General features: G+C 37.6%; 2 protein-coding genes across 2 annotated transcripts in view; one reads left to right on the top strand and one right to left on the bottom strand.

Annotated features, from left to right (window-relative positions):
• Positions 1-6,221, bottom strand: part of LOC138059959 (molybdenum cofactor sulfurase-like) — a 16,638-nt gene extending 10,417 nt beyond the window's left edge. The window contains exons 1-4 of the mRNA XM_068905657.1: positions 6,075-6,221; positions 4,069-4,927; positions 3,613-3,889; positions 960-1,595 (exon numbers count right to left, since the gene is read on the bottom strand). Of these exons, the coding sequence (XP_068761758.1) occupies positions 960-1,595; positions 3,613-3,889; positions 4,069-4,927; positions 6,075-6,204 (1,902 nt within the window). The 5' untranslated portion in view covers positions 6,205-6,221. The remainder of the gene's footprint in view (positions 1-959; positions 1,596-3,612; positions 3,890-4,068; positions 4,928-6,074) is intronic.
• Positions 6,222-6,236: 15 nt separating this feature from the next.
• LOC138059882 (zinc finger protein 830-like) overlaps positions 6,237-15,000 on the top strand; it is a 10,827-nt gene continuing 2,063 nt past the window's right edge. Inside the window, exons 1-11 of the mRNA XM_068905559.1 lie at positions 6,237-6,369; positions 6,464-6,559; positions 8,165-8,239; positions 9,656-9,730; positions 9,811-9,850; positions 12,582-12,606; positions 12,808-12,887; positions 12,980-13,034; positions 13,160-13,229; positions 13,659-13,736; positions 14,098-14,174. Coding sequence (XP_068761660.1) covers positions 6,253-6,369; positions 6,464-6,559; positions 8,165-8,239; positions 9,656-9,730; positions 9,811-9,850; positions 12,582-12,606; positions 12,808-12,887; positions 12,980-13,034; positions 13,160-13,229; positions 13,659-13,736; positions 14,098-14,174 — 788 coding nt within the window. The 5' untranslated portion in view covers positions 6,237-6,252. The remainder of the gene's footprint in view (positions 6,370-6,463; positions 6,560-8,164; positions 8,240-9,655; positions 9,731-9,810; positions 9,851-12,581; positions 12,607-12,807; positions 12,888-12,979; positions 13,035-13,159; positions 13,230-13,658; positions 13,737-14,097; positions 14,175-15,000) is intronic.

Raw genomic sequence — 15,000 nt, 5'->3', positions numbered from 1 at the left:
TGTATAGAAGTGGAAACCAAATGAGCATTTGAAATTTATGCACAACACATTAATTCCTGTTTAACCTGTCTAGAGTGACTAAAGTTACAGATAGTGTACATGTTGCAGGTTAAAGTGTTCACAGGTACCAGTAACACTAGTCATTAATGGCGGACCAATAAATAGGGAAATTCCAGTTAAAATAAACAGTTGTCTTTTTAAAATCAAGGCTTAAAACTTTCAAATTGGTCGCTTAGTGTTTAGTTGACAGTTTTGAAATCCAAAGACAAATAAAAATTTTGATTTTTGATAACAGGGGCACTTTAAACACCCTTGTATTAACATCCAGACTTGTTGACAGGTATTCTAGGGGGGTCCAGGAAATGTTGAAAAATTTGGTTGCTTTAGACTGCATTTTGTGCATTTTGAGGACCGTTATATAGAAAATCAAATAGACTTTGACATACATGTAGATACTGACTTATAATATACAGACTATATGAAAAATTTAAGTTATTTATACCTGAATTTGCCATGATTTTGAGAAGACATCTTAATCAGAACTACTTTTAGGGTCACTTGATGTGTATTGTGTATAATTATTGATGCATAATTCTTTTCATGCATAAAAATGATGGCCCAACCCCTCCTGTACTTTATGACCAGTCCTTTCATTGGCAAAGGGGAGTTTCCCACATCTCAATCTGGTAAATGTTGCTTCAATTCACCAATGTTGATTATTCTGAGGAGTGAACTTGATGTCTCACTTGGATGTGCAGATCCACAGCAAAGTGTCGAGAAAGACATCAATACTTTATTACAATGCTCCTTCCCCATCAATGTTCTGTCACATTCTACAGGGGAAGGGATGGGGTGCTAATATTGTTTTATCTTCTTGCTTCAGATTTTCCGACAGGGGTGGAGAAGGGTATTTGGACTGTATGTTGGAGAAGGTTGTTTATTTTATTAAATACACGTACCTTGAATGCTGCACAAGACTTGATTGGATAAAGGCAAATCTGTTCCAATCTGAGACCAAAACAGAATGAAGTACTGGTTTTGATTTGCTCTTCACACATATGTTGTGTTATTGGACCATCTGTTGAATGCCAGTCCTTTATACTTTCAGGCAAATGGCTTAATAAGTTGCTTTGCCCATAGTTGCTTTCTTGAACATTGTCATTATAAAAGTAACCTGACTCTGTGTTATTTAAATGTTGTTCTTTATGGGGCATATTTCTAGAAGCTGAAATCAAAGTTTTATTTTCTGTCTCTTCTTCCCTAAAATGTCTACCTTGAACACTTGGAAGGCCTGGCCTTGTACCACTTGTCCATCCAGCTGACACATCACTTGAAGCCACTTCCAAAAAGCACTCCACAAGGAAAGTTAAAAATGTTTTTGCATCATCAAAGTTAGACATATAACCAAATGAGATTCTCACTGAACCAGTAGGCTCGCCATTAATAAGATCAACATCATCCCCACACACATGTCCAGCAGATAGATTATTCCTGATTTGTTCATTTGAAAGGTTGAGAAATTGCTGACAGGCTCCCATGTTACAAAAACAACCAGTTCTAAGGTGAATGTTGTACAAACTGGCCATTTTTTCTACCTGTTGAATGATAATAAAGTGATGCCTAAAGTTTAGATAAGTTTCCTGCTGTCAGGGGTCTCTTTTCTTTTGCATTCGCTGGGCTTATGAGTAGAGGAAAAGTGACCTCTGCCATGGGCCGAAACTGACACGTGTTGATCATGCCCGGCAGTTAATTAAAGCAACCGAATCCTCACATGATACTTCATGTTGTTTGGGTTCACTCAACAACAGTGGACATTACTGTAAAGGAATGCACAGGACACAGTGGGTTCTGAAGTCACAGTCAGCAAACATATCATGGGTCATGGGGTTTGAAGAGTACCGTCCATGGTTGTGTACGAAGGCTGGATCAAAGCAAGTTTTGACCCATGGCAGAGGTGTCTTTTCCCATATTCTTCAGCCCAGTAAGCACAAAAGATAAGAGACCTCTGCTTGTGAGCGATTGGAGAGGTAAGTAGTTCCCTTGAAAACACTTTTTTTCAAAAAAAAAAAAATTAAATGCCTGTTAGCCACCCATTAAACTTTTTGAAAAGCATCCATACATCATACATGTAGTTAGTGGAGTACCATTTCTTACAATAGTACACTGTAAATATTTCATCAGATAAAGTTCTTCAAGGCCTGGATAACTTTATTCGGGTTGACAGATAAAAACTGATAGCAATCTATTGCTCTTATTGCCACGATTTATAAGTAACTATCAAGAAAGGTGAGGCTAATGAAACCAACACATGATTCACTGTTACTCCAAGTTTCGTGCTTAACGCACTCATCAGATAGTATTTAATTAATAAAGAAAATTCCTATCACTTAGTTTATATACAAGCGTGTGAGAAAAGCTATTGTTATTTGCATTATAATTACAATGGACGTGAGTGAGCTATTTAAGGGTGCGGGTTGTGAGTGATAGTCTATTTGGAAAGATGGCAGTCAATTATTCCTTAAGTAGAACTTGTTTTTGTGGCGGCACTTTGAGATAAGTTCAGATCTTTTGTTTAGCAGTTCGTCAGGCTTGGAGTTAATTATCATTAGTTTTTCTGTCGTGTAAAGGTCGCATCTCTTCGTGATGTTGCTGTAAGGTCTTGCTTTGCAGATGATAGTCCATTTAACATTAAAGTCTTTGTTTTGGTCGCGTAGTTGCCAGATGTATTTAGATGGTTCTCTGCTATTCCTGTAGCTCCTGTGGTGGAATGAACGTTTGTGTTGCGTGAATCTCTGCTTGAATGTTCCTTCTGTCAATCCGATGTAGTTTTTCGTAGATGCTGGAAGCTGCTTGATTATATTAGGCGGGTAGTTAGACTTAATATTGATGTACTGTGGGAGGTTGTTAGGTTTTCTGTAAGGGTAATAAGATCCATCTGTAAGGTTGAAGGTGACGTCGAGGTAGTTCACGATTTTTAAGTTGGTCTGTATAGTAATCTTGTGTCCGTGGTTCTTGAAGTGTCTAGTGATGTTTTTCCTGATTCATTCTGCTTGTGGTCCTGAGATGTTCTTAAAAATTGCGAGCTCATCATTCCTGTAAAGTCCGATACTTTCTTTCCCGTATTCGCTGGACAATCTGTTGAGAATGATGAACAAGCCTACCAAGTGTGCGAATTGACTGCCATCTTTATAAATAGACTATCACTCACAACCCGCGCTCTTAAATAGCTCACTCACGTCCATTGTAATAATTTATGCAAATAACAATAGCTTTACTCACACGCTTGTATATAAACTAAGTGATAGGAATTTTCTTTATTAAATACTATGTGATGAGTGCGTAAGCACGAAACTCAGAGTAACAGTGAATCATGTGTTGGTTTCATTAGCCTCACCTTTCTATGATTTAGCTCTACACTTATGTGTATTGAGCACCATTTAACAGTGTTGGCAGCCTTATTATTATAAGTAACTATCAATAAATCAATATGGAAACATCAAAAACTTTGGCAAATTTTTTAACTTCATGTATATACAACATCAACAGTGCTAGAAATTTGATTTTAGATCAATGCATTATTAAAGTTATCAAGGCTTAGGTTCTAATCCTTACCTCGCTGTACCCGACAAATGTCCCATTTGTTCTTAGCAAGTTAAAGTTTATAATGGGACCTTGTTTTGTTTCATCCTTGAAATCAGTCTTGCAGTATATCTTACACAAAGGTTTACCAGAGAGATGTTTCATTGCACACATTTCATTGTATGTATACAAGGCCAGGCTATGAGTGTGATTCAAGACAGCAAGCATTGAGCCTGTTAGCTTTTCAAATGCCTTAAATGCATGACACAAAGCAATAATTTCCAGATAAGGAAGAGTACCATCTTCAAACCTGAAAGAGATCACATAGTGTGTAAGTACTGTAGATACTGATAGTATGCCTCTGAGTGATCTCTATAACAAAACACCACCATTTCAACATTCTACAGAGTTGGTCCTCTATACATGTGTACCTTTATCAAACAAAAATAATTTTATTATACCTACTGGTATTTCAGTAAGGCTACTTACTTATCAGCAAGATTTTTCCTGAAAACAGAAAACATTTCATTTGAAATTGTAGCTTGTACAGTTCCTCCACCATAATATGTCTTTCTCAACACATATGAGCTGCTATTCCTCACAATCAGAGCACCCAAACCGGTTGGAAAACCAAACATTTTATAAAAAGATACAGGGACAAAATCAGCTGTGCAGGAAGTCAAGTCTAATGGGGATGTGCTCACATATGAAGCAGCATCCAGGACAACAAACCAATGACATGATGGACTGCATTTGCTGAATAACAATCCCTCTTTGACTTTAGAGATCCACCCTAGGGGATATTTTGTGCCGGAGAAGTTACACATTGCAGGATAAGAAAATAGATTATAGCAACAGCAGTCCCCCTCATATTCCTCCTTAGTATAATCCAATGATTCACTTCTTTGAGCATTACAAATTGTCTTCAATGGTGAATTTTGCTTGAAATCCAGCAAATCACTGTCACTTAGACAAACAATTTTTGCTCCATTAGATTCAGCTTTCCCTCTGATACCAACAACTGAAGTATGATTTGCTTCAAGATAACAGAAACAACTTCTGTGAAACTTTCCATTGCTGACAGGTCTCTGCCAATTAAAGGTGTCAGCCAAAAGTCTTAAAGCATCGGTTGCACCAGCTGTGAAAATCACACTGTGATTTTCAGCATTGGTGTTGAAATGACATAATACCCTGTCCCGCACTTGTTCAACAGAATCTTTCGCCAACACGCTGCTGGGATTACTGCTGTGGGGATTTCCATAAACATTTTTTGTTAAGTCATCGTATACACTTTTAATGATACTCTGAGGATACTGTGTGGCTCCAACATGATCCAAGTATGTTATTCCTATCAAATAAAAAGCAAAATCCCTATAAAAGTGTTCTTGTTTGGTTTAAAATTTTTTCAAACCAGTTCAATTTCGATTTTTCTTTGTCTGATATTCGTTGTCACAATCAGAAACAAAGGAAACTCAAAATTGAACTGGTTTAAAAATTCTGAACAAGGAAAAACTTTGAACCAGTTATATAAAATAATACGACCTGTCTCAACAAAAAATTAAAATTCACGTCATAGGTCAAAAAAGATGAATAGTTATTAATGACTATTATTATATGGCTATGTCTCACAAGGACTGGGAACTGCCAAATTCACGAATTTGATTGGCTGAAATCGATAATGACCGCGGTCTAGATTTTCCCATCTAGAATGGTATCTAGCCCAGTAATGTTTTTTTTTTGCAATGAAAAAGTTGCAAACTAAAATTTAAAAACATTTAGTATTTTCTTTTACCAATATTTATTTATGGAAGTGCCAAAAAGCATGATGACAAAAAAAGGTAAGGAGGACTTGTAAGCAAACTTTGGCAGAATTAAGTTCAGCTCATCGCCGTTCGCACTCAAAAATGTCAGTTAGTGCAAACCAGTTACATTAAACGAATTCTTGTTTGCCATATAATAAACATGTTATTAACCGAGATTAGTCAGTCTGCATGGGAGAATCTTGACCTCGGTCGTGTGTTCTGTATTCTCCCATACAGATCACCTGCTCGGTTAATAAGTCTAATAAAAGCTAACGATAACAGTATCTATGTTTATAATGTCAATGCTATTTTGTTTTTTTATTCTTTTAATCTATTTAAACCTTTTATAATAGCTGAAAGTGTTGCCGAGAAGTAAGTTTACTAGTTGGTAGCAATTTGTGACCGTTCATTTCTGTTCTCCTTTCAGTACTAGTGTTACGCAATAGTCCTTTAAAAGGAACGTAACTGAAAAACGTCGTCACTGTGAGATATGAAGGACTGCTCACTTGATCTAGCAAAAGGGTTCTCTACAACACCAGTAACTATTATACCAGAGGAAAATTGCGTATTTGGTGACAATTATATCAAGGTACACTGTACATGGTTTGACCACACTTAGTCACGCGACACAGTTGTTGGTTGTTGGTGCACAAGCGCAAGCTCAAATGAATTTTTGCAGAAACAATTCATTACCTTCAAGTCTGCTAAACTCCTGCTTCCTTATTCTTTTAATCCCTCCTAAATACCCATAACGGTCGCCAAACAAAGTCAGAAAATCATTTTCGTCAAATGCCCATTCAAGGTCACTCAATCGGTCACTCATCGCTTATGTTCTCTGTCAGCGGTTACCAACAATGTGGTACCGAACATCATGTATCTTTTCCATCTATCTCACTTTTCATCAAAAATGGCGTCTGCCAGGGATTTACGTCTTGTGAAAAATCAAAGGGAATCGAAAAAGAAGATCGCTTCCCCACTGGCGAAATATCCTTTTAACAATTGCTACTTTCTTAAGTATATCAGAACTTTCAAAGGCATAAATCTTTGCACTTGTTTTACAATTCTTAACATGCCTTAGATATAACAGCGCAGGACAGCTTTATTGTGTCCTCTGTAATATACCAATTAAATCCGCAATTCTTTGGGATTCTCACGTACTTGGTAAAAAGCACAAAGAGGTAAAACTGGCAGTAAATTTAAGTCCTTGCAGTTTGCCGCTATATCATCCAATTTTGATCAGATGGCGTATTCGATTCCGAGAATCGCGGCAAAATTGTACATTGGAGCTATATATCTGCACCCTTGACCTGTCCTGGTTAGTCAATTTTCGGAATTAAGTTCTGTACAGCTATCTTTATTGTGTTGAAACAATTGTTATCATTCCAGTTCAAACAGTTTAATAAAAGGCTGCTTGGTGTACGGGACCCGTGGTTGTACAGCAACCTGTCCATACGGGAGTCTTCTTAGAATGATTCATATCATATCATATATCATATCATATATCTTTATTTACCCTCGGATTTTTAGAGTAGCTTGGTGCAGCTAATATCTCCAAGCATTTGCCCTCCCAACCATGATACATCACAGAAGACAGACCACAAAACTGGGAACTACATGCCCGACTCTTTGCGACAAGTGTGCAGGTTCTTTTACGTCCCACATGATTATGAACATTGAAGGGTTGTGAGACGGGACCTCCGGCTTATCGTCCTTATCCAAGAAGACTAGAGAGTCTAACCATTTGCAGATGTAATTACAAAGGCAGCACTTTCTCCTCAGCTATTTAAAGACCCTGAGTGTTAGTCCGGCCGGAGTTGAACTCACGACCTCCCGCGTGACAGCCCGGTGCTCAACCAACTGAGCCACCGGTGCGCGGTGGCCACGAAGTTAATAACACTCGCTTAATAACAATAACACTCGGACAGTCTTACCTCGTGTTTAATTCTTTTACAATTCAGCTATCAAACAACGGCATTGATGCCTGTTTAATTTCATGAAATACGGCCTTCATTCAATGTCACCGGCCATCTGACCTGCCTTGTATTTCTCGCATTTAAGTCTAAGCACCCATTTCAAATACCAATGATAAATGGTATTTCAGTCTAAGCACCCATTTTAAAACAGTTAGCTCTCAATAACTTCGTGGCTCTGTCATTGGAGGTTAGGGTTAGAACCTATATTATTCTTAGAAGACTCCCATATGAGTAGCAAATATAGGTTGGTGTATGGGTCCCATACGAATAGCCACTGCCAACATTTTATTAACATAATAGAGAAGTGATCCTCTCAATTTGATAAGCTTATCTAGACAATTCAAGCAATTGTCTCTAATTGACACCTGAAAAATTCACGTGGCTTCAACAGTATTCTTACCCATGACCTCTGCAGTGCCATTACAGTGCTCAACCAACTGCGCTACATGTGTGAAGTCATGCAGTTGGGAGCAGGTCAATTTGTTGGGCTCTTATGTTTGGTCAAAGGATTCGGTGAATTAAATGAATGCACATTTGAAGTGCAGGTTACAGACGAAATAGAGAAATTTACCTGCTCATAAGGTGCCTGTTAGAGAAAAGTGCTCAAATTGTCCAAATAGGTGCTTGGATCGCTTCTCTATTTCATCTGTAACCTTCACTTCAAATATACATTCATTTCATTACATTTTATTTTTTTCAAACGTAGCATTTCAGTTCTCTTACGGCCGGTTTAGGAGTCAATGGTTTAGGCGTATATGACATAGTGATAGTAAATTGTTCTTGCCTGTGTATGTCTTTTTTTTTTTCCAGAACCTCGCAGTATTTAAAGCAAAATCAAGTAGAAGTCACATAGTCCCTGATGAAATACAATCTTCAAAAGTACCAGTAAGTGTTTTATCTCTTTGTAAAAGTCACTTCACATTAACACTATAATCAGCAAAAATAAAATGTCATCACACCAAGCATCAAATGTCTATCGTATCTATCAGCTCGTGGTATTTGACAATTTCACAATGGTATTATTGTATTTTGTATATCACTCCCTTTCATTTTAAACCAGGAGTAGAGTATGTCCAGTTGTAGCATTTTTCTTCCACCTATATGCAAAATATGTCCTAGGTTCAATTTCCAGAATTTGGTGCTATGGGTTGATTCCTTGCTTTTCCCTTAAAAAAAAAAAAACAAAACAAAACAATTGTTTCATTTGATCTGCTTCATTTAAGTTGATTTGATTTACAGTCTCCCAGGCAATAAGTTGGGCACTTTTGCCTGGCTAAGTAAATCTTAGATCTCAATAAAGTTATTGCTTTTATTATACAAAAATTGGGTTTATCAACGGAGTTGATAATGTAAATTGACCACCGTACAGAGATTCTAAAAGCTGACGTTTCGAGCGTTAGCCCTTCGTCAAAGCGAATCGAGGGATTATGGGTTACGTGTAGTTTTTATAGTAGAGTAGGAGCTACGCTATTGGTGGTAACATGGCAACGTGAAAGGTCGGAATATATTCGTTAAATGAAAAGCGTTTGTTAATACCGTGAGGATTAAGGGTGCCGATTTGAAAGATGAATTTTTGTTCCAGATTCTTGCGGCTTTCTGTCGTACCTAGATGTAGGGAAAGGCCGCAGATAGCCATGTGTTTTTTGGAGTGGTTAGGCAGATTAAAATGGCGAGCGACTGGCTTAGATGCATCCTTGTCATTCTTCTCAACATCGCGAAGGTGTTCGCGGAAACGGTCACCTAGTCGTCTACCTGTCTCACCAATGTATAATTTATTGCATAACGTACTGTTTGAAATTGTTTTATTGTTTGAGATTTAGATTAACATTGACCAGCTAAGGTTAGTGGAGGGCTATCAAAGCCTGACAGTGATGTCCAGCTACTCATAGGTTTTGATAGGCCACTGCCAGGCGTTTCTGCTCACAGGGACCAGCAGATAATTAGACGATTTTTGTGAATGGAAATTTTCATCTACCATGTTTAACACAGTTCAGTCACAATCCGTGTGGAATACGAACAAATTAAAGTTCAAGTGACAATATTTATGGGAGGCACTCTCCCATTCTCATGGTCCTTTCTGCTCAATCCACATCATTATTGTGCAACCAGCCAAGTGAAGCTGGTTACACAATCACTTTCAATGGTTATTTAATTCACCTTTTGTTTTTTTTTTCTGTCCCCAAGATTTTCATTACTCAATTGATACAATATGACAGTCAGCCACCTCTCTCATTCTCTTATCTACATACTTAAACTCGGGTATACTCAAATATAGTTCATGTTGTTACATTTGTTATTCAGAAAAAGATCGCTAGTTTACCTCGCAATGAACCCACTTTTGTACAACCAGTTTCAAAAAGAGCCAGTGATGATAAGGTAAGCTGTCTCTGCAGCTTAATGATGTGTGTTACATAGAAAACTGATTGACTTGTTATAACTTGAGATATTTTCAACAGTGTGCTACAGAAGATTGTGTTCCAAGCAAAAAATTCAAAGGTCAGTACATTGTACACATTATTCACATGACATTATTATATAGCTTTACATATGAAAGTAAATTAAATTGTTTTTATCCATTTCATTGTTCTTTGGTTGTTATTTTCTGGCCCAAGTAAGTGGTAGTGTTACAGAAAAACAGTAGCCAAAGTTGAAAACAAGTTACTGTAAGCCTGCAATTTTAAGGCTGTTCTCTTTATTTTACTTTCGTTTTCTTTATGCTGCCCATAGCTCTTCAACAATCCACTCGTACTTCACATAGGGAGCATCAGTTTTACCTTGACTCCGAATTCTAAAAGAAGCTGTTCGTGCAAAGCGCAGACTGCAGACCAGGGGTAAAATGCAGACTTGGTCCTGAAAAAAGGAAAAGATTTGGTATATCAGAATTTGGTGCGGGGAGAGTATGTTTATATATTACCTTGTAGCTGTTGCAAAGGATTACAATTACATCATGTAAAAAGCAATTACGATTACCTTATGCCACTTGAATTGTCTTAAACTCACAAAAATTCTGAAACTGCACGAAAACCTTGCATGTTTGAGCGTATTTCACCAGAAACCCATAAGGGTTGAAACGTGTAACGGCCCCTTGTGTGCTGGGAAACAAGCTTCTGAATATTCGATTTGCTAAGTACCATATTTGGAACAACAAGAGCGAGGGGTTTCCAAATATGGTACTTCGCACTGAAACATTCAACCAATCAGTTCGCACTGAATATTCGGAAGCTGTGAACACGCGTTACACGTTTCAACCCTTATGGGTTTCTGATTTCACTTAATGATGTTGAAGGAAGATTTGGTGCAACTTGGTCATTTTGTTCCAATTATTGCTGGGCTGAAGTCATGTAATGTTGCTTGTATTTAATGTAAGACATTTCTCCCCTAAAACTTTGACATAAAAAATCAAAAGCACTTGTTCAATGATGTTTACACTCTAGTGCGATCTGACCACTTGTGGGAAGAAGTCTCGCTCAATAAACAAAGTCCATGTCACACTGTAATAGTTTAAGCAGAATGAGTGAAACTTCCACTGACGGGAACCACATTTCAGTGGAGCAAACCCGGCTTACATTTTCACAACTTGATCATGAAACAGGCTCAAAAGATTATGCAAATCAAGAAACGAGTGATTATCCTCGCTTTCCAACTTGCAGCTTCCTCAGAACCATGTGACTCCTATTGTGACTGCATTTTGCGTGATGTGACATGTGACTACGACTCCCACTTTCAAACATTACTTTAAGTTTGGATTTTACCCCATGTCTCCAGTGTGAAGTCTGCATTTTACACTGACTGTAAAAGAAGCAGTCTGACTTTTCCTGAGTGTGCCCGCGTCATCACTGGAAAGTTGATATCAGGAAAGCAAATGCTTGTATAGTTTTATCTTTAGCTCTCAGTTTTTCTGCAGTTTCATTCACCCTATCACAGAGTAATATGTGTCATGATGCTAAGGACAGCCTTCTTCCATGTCTTTCCAGTGGGCTTGAAGGAGTATAAAAGCAGGCTATGCACATTATTTCCCCTTCTACCCATATGATAAGGCAGTGGTCTCTTAGATCATCGCCATGACCTTCTTTGTGCTTATAACATCTGTGCCTTGAACTTCACATTATTATTATCTTATGCTCTTAAGGCCTGAAAGATGGCTGTTAATAGCCTACTGTAAAAATGTTCATTTCTTTATTTTTTTTTCTTTTACATTTTTGACATTAATAGATTTATGTTTGCTGTAGTTCAATTTTTTTCCTTGGTTGAAAGTTTTTCAAACCAGTTCAATTTTGTTTTTTCTTTTATTATTTAATATTCATTATCATAATCTGAAACAAAGGAAAATCAAAATTGAACTAGTTGAAAATTTTTTGAACCACAACATGTATACTTTTTTACAAATTAGTTCCAAATTACCTTTCTTGTAAATAATCTTGTCAATCAACTTCTGGTTGTAGAGTGATTATCAATAAACTATCTATCTATCTATCTATCTATCTATCTATCTATCTATCTATCTATCTATCTATCTATCTATCTATCTATCTATCTATCTATCTATCTATCTATCCATCCATCTATCTATCCAACCATCGGAAATATTAAATTTTGTCAAGTGAGGGAAGTGATCCTCACACATTGGTGGACAATTTAAGCAATCATCTCTTTTTTGTCTATTTAAACAATAGAGTGTTTCTGTCGAGGAACTATCGGCTGATAGTTGCCCCGCGGAATTTGATGTTCTCAAAACAAATATTTGCACGACAAGCGAAGCTTTGAGGGCAAATATGCTTGTTTTAAGAACATCAAATTTCCAAGGGGCAACTATCAGACCAATAGTTCCGAGACATAAACACTCTATTGTCTTTATTGTTCACTACTAAATTTTCTTCCGTGCGCCAGCTCAAAAATCATGTTGAATTATTTTCAACTTTATTAGACGCAAGCCATGTCAGCCAATGTAAAATTTGAAAAAGAAAACAAACAAAAACCGTCTTAATACAATTTCGATTGTTTATTTTCCATAAGGCCGCTTGTTTACAGAGGTATTTTCAGCGGACGACTACTATCCATCCGGGTATTTTCCTCGGACGGGCACTATGGGCTGATAGTGTCTCTCCGCGGACGAACACTATCGCGTCACATGATCAATTTAAACCAATAAGAATCGGAGAAAATTTAGTGGTGAACTATAATCAAATATATATGTTCATTGATTAATAATATTTGTGTTCTTTCACAGCTAACTTAAGTGGACAGAAAAACAGGTAATTGTGAACTCCAAAATATTGAAAGTACAGATACTCAAATATTGAAAGTTACACCATCCATACATTAGCATGGTGATGTAACATAAGTCAATTCTGCATGTATTGTACTCCGGTAGTTTGAAAAATGAAACACATGTCAGTGTCTTATTTGGTGTGACCAGACTAATGTAATAATTTATTGCACATTGACTGTTGTAGTGTGGAAGAAAGTGAAATAGAAATAGATGTTGACAGCTGGAGTTGCAGTGCTAAAGATGTAAAATCGGATTTACCATCAGGTGATATTCTAAACCATGAATTTTTTCCCATAATTTTAAGCAATCAATGTTTTCAAGGCTTTCAGTCATGCTGTTTTGTCTTGTTCTTTCAGACTTTTTTGACACCCCACAACAAAGCAAGGACACTGCACAAAATGAACAGTTGAAGTAAGACCCCACCAAATTGCTTGATGATTTAACGATTGTTATGAAAGACGTCAGCACAAGTTTCTGACACAAAGCAAAGCGTTAATGAATTTCTTAGTTTTGCTTGTTTCTTCACTTGTGTTTAGTGATAATGAAGACTCCACAGAAGGTATAATACCAGAGGGCTTCTTTGATGATCCAAAGTTAGATGCAAAGGTATGTGTAGCCTTTAATGCAACTTAACACCACATCACAGACCACACATTATGAAAATAATTTATTGATCATTTGATGGGTTGTAATATGCTTTATCCTTTTCAACCCTTGCATCAACGACAAGGATGTTTTCATAGTATTCCGAGGATTTTACTATTTATTCAAATTTAATGACGAGTCTGTTTATTTTCTTTTGAAATGTAACAGTACCTGTTCTTCTTAAATTTACAGGGTTGGAAATGTTTTTCTCAACTCAGTTTGAATCTTCTGACCTGTGGCAGCGAGCTGTAGATTTAGGACTTAGTCTGTTAATTGCTGTGACTCTTTCGGCTTCATTATTAGTTTGTTTGTGGAAAAACTGGACAGTTAGGGAAAATTGTACACAGAAGCTTAGTCATTTACGTGTAGTGTTATCATTTTAACCCACAGGCTCGCAAAGTTGAGTACAAGGATGCAGCTGAAGAGGAGTGGGAAAATTTTCAGAAAGCAATGCAAGTAGAATCACAGGTAACAAAACAATCGACATGCGTAACCTTCAGGTTGAATAGAACAGACCTAAACTCGGACAAACAGTCACTGGTTTACACTCTTGCTGTGGTTTCTTTGAAGCTTAGTGAGTTGGAAGTGCACCAAGGAAAAGAGGGAAGGAAAACAAGGTTTTTCTTTCCCTTGTTCATAATCTCTTGCGTACCACAATTAAGCCATTTGAAATAGCAGGAAAAGAAGTGATGTGGGTGATTATGTTGAAAGTCATAAGAGTTAATAGAAAGGGCCTCGGAATGAAGAAGAGTTGCAATGTGCAAATCACCTGCCATTTGATAATCTGTAGAAAAATGTGTTATAACGTGAAGAAAATGCTTTTCCGTAGGTGTCACAGTCCATAGTGGAGGGGGAAGATGAGGAATCTCGAGTGGACCGAGAGTTTTCCGAACTTAGTGAGCAAAGGTACAGGAGCTGCCCGTGGAATCTGTTCAGTTCGATCTTGTTTATCGAAAGACATTTTGCGCTTACTTTTCTTCTGTATGACGTGTTGGTAGAGCATTTTCTCGCTTTTTTCTCGACCAACTGGAGTCAAAAGCTGAGTGTACCTCCATAACCGCTTGTGTTTAGAACATCATTCGAAATCAAGTTCTGAAAAAGAAAGGAAAGAGGGACCAGGAGGCAGACCGAGTGCTGAAATGGAAGGGGACTGGGGAGCCTTCCCTCTCCTTCCCTTTTACCGCTTGCTACGCAGACTATTTGAAATCCCATCCTGGATTAAATTCAAAAATCAAAAGTAACATCAACCCTCGGCAAACTGATTTTGTGTATTGTTGGGGGGGGGGGGGGGGGTGTTATTGCATTAGGGAGCTTAAGCACGCGCGTTTTTGAGACGCGGGCGGCAACCGAAAGAGAATATTTCGCGTGCCAGGACAGTGGTGTCTCACATGTGATTTTTATACTAATCATCTCTAACGGAGTAAAGTTACTTATCAGTGTAAGTGTGAGTGTGTGAAGACAAATTAAAAGGGAAAACAGGTCAATTGCGGTTTCCCTCCGCGTCTCAAAAATGCGCGTGCTTAAGCTCCCTATTTTATAAGCTGGACTTACCTGGTCCTGTCAGGACTAATAACGAACCGACGGTATATAATACTGTTTTCTGATTCTATGGAAAGTCCAAACACCAGTGTACGATGTTGCTGGGCTTTTTTTTTCGAACTCAAGTAAAAGAATGTACAGCAGATCTTCCTCATCAAACCTCACAGTCCCGGATAAACTTCGCAATATCGAT

This window comes from Montipora capricornis, chromosome 1 (genome assembly GCF_036669925.1).
Source record: "Montipora capricornis isolate CH-2021 chromosome 1, ASM3666992v2, whole genome shotgun sequence".
Taxonomy (NCBI): domain Eukaryota; kingdom Metazoa; phylum Cnidaria; class Anthozoa; order Scleractinia; family Acroporidae; genus Montipora; species Montipora capricornis.
This window is presented reverse-complemented; position numbering and strand designations above follow the sequence as displayed.